The sequence below is a fragment of the Laccaria bicolor genome, genomic scaffold, assembly GCF_000143565.1.
Source record: "Laccaria bicolor S238N-H82 LACBIscaffold_30 genomic scaffold, whole genome shotgun sequence".
NCBI classification, from domain to species: domain Eukaryota; kingdom Fungi; phylum Basidiomycota; class Agaricomycetes; order Agaricales; family Hydnangiaceae; genus Laccaria; species Laccaria bicolor.
Window position 1 is genome coordinate 462,298 of NW_001889901.1, and position 7,837 is coordinate 470,134.

Sequence of the window (7,837 nt, forward strand, 5' to 3'; positions counted from 1 at the left end):
AGTGGTTATGCTTGTAGAGCCTCCAGAAAATGGTCATTTTGTGCTATTTTGGTCATTTTTGGCCTGTTTTAGACAAAACAAGCCATTTTCCAAAGCCTCTACAGACCTAACCACTCAGTATTTTTGACTAATTATTTGATAGGCTCATTCAGGTTGACCAGAGGTATGTTCTGGCTACCTCTCCAGTTAGTACATTTTTTTTTTTTCAGATGCCAAAAATGGCCTCCAGAATAAAAACCTTCTCAAGGCTCCAGCTTTCACTGAAATTAGTCCATACCAAGGGAAGTGTAACACAACTACATAATGTAAAAGAATACACAAATACATTTGAGGTACAATAGATTTTTAGAAAGAACCAGAAAAATGAACCAACCTTCATTCTTTTTGCACTCAACTGTAGACGACAACCATATACAACCAACCTCTGTGACATAACATAACACTCCTTTCTTGGAAAATAGAATTGAGAAAAGTCGAAAAAAGGCCATAACAATTCATCTCATCAAGTTAGAAATAATCAGCGACCATAGAACTATTGGAATTAGTACTAGAAAGATATATACAAAATTATAAAGCAGGAGAATGAAAATTGGGGGAGGAGATATGAGAATACTAAGGTATATACAGTAATACTTGACCATTCTGGAGAAAATCCAGCACATCCAAATTCTGATCCAAAATTGACTGTAAAGGTTCCCTAAAGGTTACAGATGGCACAGGGGCTGGTGTTCTCTGGTATTTGTCAGTTAAGATGCGTCTTTGAGTAACTGACCACCCACAGACAGAATCCCCTCATTCTCCTCCACAGTTTTGGCCTTTTTTTGAGGTCTGTTACCTCCCTGTAAGTTCTGTGCTCTTGACTGAATGTACTTGCTTTGTTTAGGCATGATTCCAGCCTGCTGAGGAGGGTTTGTGTGTCTGCCTCCCTCAAATTGACACATTGCAAAGTATTTTTGCTTCTTTTCCCTCAAATTTCGGTTTACCACTCCACTTTTTTTTTGTACCCCATTAAAGGCTTAAAATGGAAATGTCACATTTTGCACATGATGTTGGGGGGGTATGGCTGTTGTCTACCTTAAACACCACTTTCCAGCACAAAAAGAACACAAAAAACGAATATGTTTTGCAAAAGATACTTCATCTTCTTTGTTGTTGCAGTTTTTGTAGGTCAACCAATCTCTGGACAATGGTGTACTTTCTTCTCATTCCAGTCTTATTTTGATCATAATGATTCATATACAATAAGGAATGTTCTTTTTATTGAAATCTAGTATATTAGTAGTTTCAGGTTATCTCAGGACAGTTCAGGTTGCCCTTGGGTTGCCCCAGGACATCCTGTGATGCCTTGTGACACCCTGAGAAAAAGCTTACAAACATGTTTGTCCCAGGAAAAAAGTGATTTTCCTGATGAATGTTTTTTGGTCTAGGTGAGCACAATGTAATTTCCCCTGTTTACATTCTTTCAGTTCAGCATGCTGGCTTACCTTGGATGTTTACCATCTCTTGTCAGAATCCCTGCTGGTGGATCACTGACAGCTGTCCAATGGCTATTGATGGCTGTGGTAGTTGCCCTATTGCGGTCTGTGTGTTCTTCAAAAGTATAGTTATTTAATAATTACTCATGTTCCACAGATTCCTCAAATATGGCATGACTACATGCTTGACCCAGCAGCTGCGAGAAGGCAGTGTGAGGCTGCAAATAAAGCACACATCAACAAGAAGGTATGTGCTGCTGAGATGAGGAAGAGAAAGCTGTGGTGAGGAAGTCTACAGCTGAACAGAGGCAAGTGCAGGACAATGCATGAAATTTACAACAACAGCAAACATCATCTAGAATCCTGGATAGTACAAGTTCTACAAATTGTGTGGCCATGAAACATTCATGTCAAGCTGCTGATGAAGACAAAGACCTTCCCTCATGTCTTCACCCTGACGATCCTGCTAACTTTCTTAAACTAGGTCAAGCCCTTCACCTCTTCCTGGCATGAGAAATAAGTGATACCCAAATTGACATGGCTGATGGGCTGTTGCAAGAGTACTGCCAGGAGCTTGTTGTGGTGAGTTTTTTTTTCAACACCTTAGCCTACCCATTAACAATTTGTGGTGCATCTAGCTTTACAGACCAGATGTAATCAAGCCTAATCATCATTATGTGACCCAGACCTCAGAATGTCTTCACTTCTTTGGCCCAATGCATGGATTTTGATGTTTTTGTTTGAACATCTAAACAAAGTCTTGAAAAGTTACAAGACCAACAATCATGGTGGCAGGGAGCTTGAAACAACCTCCTTTTGAGAGTTTCATTGTACTGTAGCCACATCACATATGGTACATATCGGATTTCACCAGGTTATATCATATTACAATCAATATTATTTTAGGTGGCACAAGCTGTGCATAGTGATCAACCAGATTAATTTCAATCAGCAGTTCAGCACATGTTTGTTGCAACAGTGGACGATCGAGATACTGTTCAGGCTCTTGCTCGTGATCTTGAGGAACACCACAAGAATGGTAAGCATCTGCTGCTCATTGAAGCCACAGTTTACTTATACACTTTCTTTCAAGATGGTGTAATCTTCTCGCTACATCCTTGTTTTGAGAGGAGAGAGATGGAAAGTGGCCTTTATGCTGCAGTTTTAAGCCATGTTTCAGTTCTTTTTCCGCATCTCAAGCTATGGTCATTGATTGCAATGAACCCCACCTCTGACTTGATTCCCTTGATGAAACAGGCTTTTTTTTTTTTTTTTTTTGACTATGCTGTTGTGAATCAACATTGCTACCTAGCCTCCAAACATTGATATGGAGTGTAACAATACACCCATAAAAATGCGAATTTTAGCAAATTCTCCTATAAAACCTGCTATAGTAGAATACAATCACTTTGATCATAAGGGTCGTTAGACACAGCCTGGTCTAGTTGATTAAAGTCTACATCTGAGAAATGTGCATGTCTTAAGACAGTAGGCATTGTGGTCGGCATGTGAATGGACCACTTCAATATATTAGAAGTCTAATAAAAAGACTACACTACCATGAAATAGTACACTACAAAGTGTTCTAGAGTAAAGACACCTCAGCACAGGGTGTTGGAGTTTACACCAAACCCAGGTCTCATCTTACTATGGATTAAAAGATATTAATTCTAAGATAAACACATGAGCATAGAAACTTGACACACACCTAATGCAAGAAGTCATTCAGTCACGTGCTACAAAGCATGATCCAAGAAGTCATGTGGCAAGACGCATCACATACCATGGCATCATTGACCTAAGAAAACTTGGCTTAGTGAAATATTCCAAAGTCTACCAAGAAGAAAACTTTTAATGATCTGTCATGCAGTCTGAAGACCCATGTGCAGCATCTAATAATAGAGAGAAAATCACTAAGCGGACTGTTCACCTCAGATGAACTGATCGTGAAAACTGTTTACAGTGATTCCCACATATGCATCAATACTGATGCATTGCGTCGCCACAGTAGAGAAAACACTACAAAAACTTAAAAGAAGTCAGCTCAGCTGTGCCACTAAAAACCTTTACTAAAAACCAGTATTAATTTGTCCAACCTCTTGGACAACACATGACCATGTAAATATAAATAGAAAACATAGCAATACTTAAAAGGAGGATGCGTGCAGGCTGAAACACAAGGAATTATCCCCTGCGTTGACCAGCTGTCGCACTCCTAGTAGCACCTGAGGTAGTGGATAAGTTTGTAATCAATTTAAAGGACTTTTCTTCACAGACATAAGTAATGTGTGCCTGGAACCAGTGTGTTAAGTGGGGACCACTAAGCTTTTGTAAGGTTGTCTCATCAGTTAGTAAGAGAGCTCTCTATTACTACTGAGGAATCCAAGTGAGCATGCTTGAAGCGTCTTTAAGACTAGTTTGGATTGAATCAGAGGCATAATAAAAGCTCATGGGAGTTACAAAAGTCTATAAGGCACAGTTTCCTTGTCAGTTCTTTGTATACTGTTAGAACACAATCCCAGAACACCGAGGTAGTCCCAATAAAAGCCATTTCCCTTCGAAGACTAGTGTTTAAAGGTTCAGTCCATAGGACCGCAAAAAACCGGTGGACTGAACTGAACCGGACCATGGTCCGGTCTTTTTTTCGGTTGCAGTTGCCCCAATTTGGGGTTGGTCCGGTTGCCGGTTGCCTCATTTCGAAAATATATTAAAACCGTTTGAAGACCGGTTTTGATCGGTTGCAACCGGTTAAACGGTCACGTGCGTTACATAACCTTGTAACCACGTTTATTACCTTTTATTGGGTTTTTGTTTCATCAAAAACGGTTAAGAATTGAGAAAGATATAACCAAATCCATATTTTACCTGAGTCTCTACGAGAAGTAATTCGGTTTCAGTCATAGCTATGTCAAATCTTCATTAAATCTCTTCAAAATTGGTAGAATGACGGGTATTTACATGCTTTACTATTTTATATAACCCATTTATTTTTCAGAGTAATAATAGTCGAGATACAAATGGTTTATATTGGTATAATAAATTATATGCAAAAAAACCGGTCTGGATCGGTCTGAACCGGCTCCATAGACCGCAAAAGACCGGTCCTATGTGGTTCAGTTCGGTTCCCTCAATATCTGGGTCAGTCCTAGACCGGTTGTGGTCCACGGTTGCGCGTTTTGGGGGCAAAAAACCAGACTGAACTGAACTTGCGAACACTATCGAAGACTATTAAGTTTTGAATTCTATACTTGTGCCTGCACATAAAAACAATACCATTTGCTCCAAAAGGTCTACTGGACTTAGACAAGTGATATAAAATATACAGAATCATTTCCCCAAACTTCTACTTTAAGTTCTAACAAAACAAGTGTGGTAATTCCATTTACTGTACGAACCCTAACTCAAAGCACCAAGCACATACCTGTGGTGATAAGTGTTTAAGGTGTTAGTGTGTGTGTGTGTGTGTTGTATAGGTGTTCATGCATCTTGTCAGCGTGTCCAATTGCACTTTCCTCACTCCCAAGTGTCACGGTCTTCTCAACATGCAAGGAACTCTATGAACTCATTGGTTGAAGTTTTCATTTCGGAAGCAGGAATCCCTGGGTTGGCAAGCTCATGGACTTGATACACGTCAATCAGGGCCCTGATCTGACGTTTACTCTAGGTCACTTTTGTTGGTTTTGTCCACTTCGAATGGACCTGAGTCAAACCATTTGGAGTTCCTAGTGCATTTTTTCTTCCATGTTCTTGAAAGCTACTACTTATGTTGGTATCAGTGCTTCTTTCGGAGTAAGGCTGTGGCACAATGGTCAATACTTGACCAATAGTGAGCTGGGTCCACCAAGCCTCTTTCCACTCCAATTCCTCAAGAATCACATTGTGTCGCATGACATTGCCACCATCGCTACCTTAGACATTCAGGTAAGTTCATCATTATTCTTTTCCACTAACATCACTAAGGCATTGCACAGAATTGATGAATAGCAGCTTATGCCTCATCTATACTTGTAACATTAACCTGGTTTGCTTGACTGTCCCATTCTCTCCATTCCTTCAGTGCAGCCAAGTCTTCCTGGTCAAGCTTGCAATCCTCAATCTCAATAACTTCAAGCTTGACGCCCTTTGGCTCAAGACTTACAATAATGTTTTGGTTGCCAGATGCAACCATCCAGGCCTCATCCAACACAGAGCGAGGAACATGACACTTTGGCTTGTCAATGTTGGTGTTCTCCTGGAAGCCATGGAACTGACCATGTGTTGAGGTTTCACCAGCATCCCATGCAAACCTGTCCAGTGCATGCATAGTATAGTCAGCTGACCTATAATTTTTTTTAGGTCATTCAAGCCAAAGAAGACTTGCATAAACAGACCTTCTTGTTCCTCCATTGGAGATGGGGAACTTCAAGCATGGTCTTACTGTGACTGCAATATTACCCACCTTTCCTTTGACACTAACCCAGGGCCATCATCTTCAGAGGACATATAGTCATAGGCCACAAAATCACTAATTCCTGAGACTAGATGCACTTTCTCAAACTCTGAAACATGACCCATCCCACAGGCAAGCTTGGTTTTTTTCCAACCATGGTGGTGGCTGTTCTCAACTTTTCTCTTTCCCCTTAGCCAGAGGTCTTATCAGTGCCCCCCTAATTCCTGCTGGAATCCAGTGGAATAAAATTTGGCAGGAAGGCCTGCTATTTTTATCATTGTGGTGTTTTATTATTCCAGCAGAATTCAGGCATTCCAGAGTTGAGACCTGAATGTTCTGTGGAATTGGCAGGAACAGATATGCAACAGATTCTGGTTGTTTGTTTGTTTATTTTACTCCTCTGACCAAACAAAGGCAATGTTACCAAACAAATGTAACTGTCCTTTCTACCACCAACAATGACGAACATGACCATGCCAGACCACCCAACAACGGCCACAACACGACAACGTGCCATGTACAACACAAACATGCCAGGTGGACAACAGAACATGAACATGCAGGTGGATGATGAGGTGATGTGGCAATGAGGCAAGCAGGTGACGTGGCAACAGGACGACGACAAATTACATTGTTGTTCATCATCTCTGATTTCATGAGTCCATCCCCCCTTTCCATTGCTCACAGGAGAGTTCCAGGTGCCATGTTGCAATGGGCAATGTGGCAACCAGATGATGAACAATGTTTGTCATCTTGTTCAACCAACGGACGACCCATGCAATAACCACCCACAACCACACACCTCCCACTACACCACCACCACCCCATGCAACACACCGACAATGGGCAAACCAACTACATACGACAACCACCACCACCACACTCACTACCACTACCACACCACGACAACCACCTCATTGCCACATTGCCTGATGGTGACGTAGTGCCAGACGACAACAACAGTGATGTGGCACCAGATGACAATGACAACAAATATTGTCATTGTTTGTCCAGGCAGCAGGAATATCACCTGCTGCCTCGTGTTTTTCATTAATTCCTGCAAACGACAACCTGTTGGAGGTCTTAGCAGTGCCCCCCCTATTCCTGCAGGAATCTGGTCATTCCGGTGGAATGGAATTTAGCAGAAGGCCCTGCTAAATTATTTATTCTGGTGTTTTCCATTCCAGTGGATTCCGGAATGTACACCGGAATGTTCCCCAGAATGGGCAGGAATAGCATTCCCTGGAATGGGCAGGAACTGCAATCTGGTTATTTTATTGTTTTTTTATGTATTATAGTTTGTTTATTTCCAATGCTCACCAAACACAACCACAATGCTTATTTGGCAATCACCAAACACAGCCACCTTCTTCCTCCCACCACCACCAACCATCGTCACCATCGCTCTTCGTGACCAGCAGGGTCCCCTCCAGTGGCTGCCATCTGAATTTGTCACCCACGCCTACCACAATGCGCCACATCCACATCACCAACTGAACAAGTGCCAATGCGACAGATGCAACAATAGGATGGGGTGTTCCAGGTGCCACATAGCCGAGCGATGTGGCAACTTGACGACGAGTGACGTCATTCATTGTCCATCGTCGTCTCTATTGCAGGTGAGTACCCCCCACCAATACTTATCACTCCTCCACCTATTCCTACTGGATTTCAACATTCTTTCCAAAAAAGCATTTTCACATTCCCCTCCTACTGGACTCCTACTGAACTCCAATTGAACTTAAACAAAGTGAATACAATGTTTCAGAGATGGGATTCCTACTGGAGTAACCACTTTCTATCAATATTTTATGAAGTCAGACCTTAAGCCACCTTAGAAATTCATACAAAGCTGATATTTGAGCATAGAATATTATATTGATAACTATAGACATAATTATATACAAAAAGTATACTACTAATCTAATGTGTC

The 7,837-nt window shown here is 41.4% G+C and overlaps 4 protein-coding genes across 4 annotated transcripts; 2 read left to right on the forward strand and 2 right to left on the reverse strand.

Annotated features, from left to right (window-relative positions):
• Positions 1-1,375: 1,375 nt before the first annotated feature.
• Positions 1,376-2,801, forward strand: LACBIDRAFT_330996 (uncharacterized protein; the record flags this gene model as incomplete). The annotated part of the gene is made up of 7 exons (XM_001885270.1): positions 1,376-1,395; positions 1,472-1,583; positions 1,633-1,722; positions 2,037-2,057; positions 2,382-2,400; positions 2,455-2,514; positions 2,788-2,801. The coding sequence occupies 7 exons, from the start codon at positions 1,376-1,378 to the stop codon at positions 2,799-2,801; spliced, it is 336 nt and encodes a 111-aa protein (XP_001885305.1).
• Positions 2,802-4,379: 1,578 nt separating this feature from the next.
• Positions 4,380-4,806, reverse strand: LACBIDRAFT_306439 (uncharacterized protein; the record flags this gene model as incomplete). The annotated part of the gene is made up of 2 exons (XM_001885346.1): positions 4,380-4,690; positions 4,749-4,806. 2 exons carry the CDS (start codon positions 4,804-4,806, stop codon positions 4,467-4,469), a joined length of 282 nt encoding a protein of 93 aa, XP_001885381.1. The 3' UTR covers positions 4,380-4,466.
• A 410-nt stretch (positions 4,807-5,216) lies between these two features.
• Positions 5,217-5,452, forward strand: LACBIDRAFT_306440 (uncharacterized protein; the record flags this gene model as incomplete). The annotated part of the gene is made up of 2 exons (XM_001885271.1): positions 5,217-5,396; positions 5,447-5,452. The coding sequence occupies 2 exons, from the start codon at positions 5,217-5,219 to the stop codon at positions 5,450-5,452; spliced, it is 186 nt and encodes a 61-aa protein (XP_001885306.1).
• Positions 5,453-5,463: 11 nt separating this feature from the next.
• Positions 5,464-6,029, reverse strand: LACBIDRAFT_330997 (uncharacterized protein; the record flags this gene model as incomplete). Its single annotated transcript, XM_001885347.1, has 3 exons — positions 5,464-5,586; positions 5,614-5,761; positions 5,932-6,029. The coding sequence occupies 3 exons, from the start codon at positions 6,027-6,029 to the stop codon at positions 5,464-5,466; spliced, it is 369 nt and encodes a 122-aa protein (XP_001885382.1).
• Positions 6,030-7,837: the final 1,808 nt, after the last annotated feature.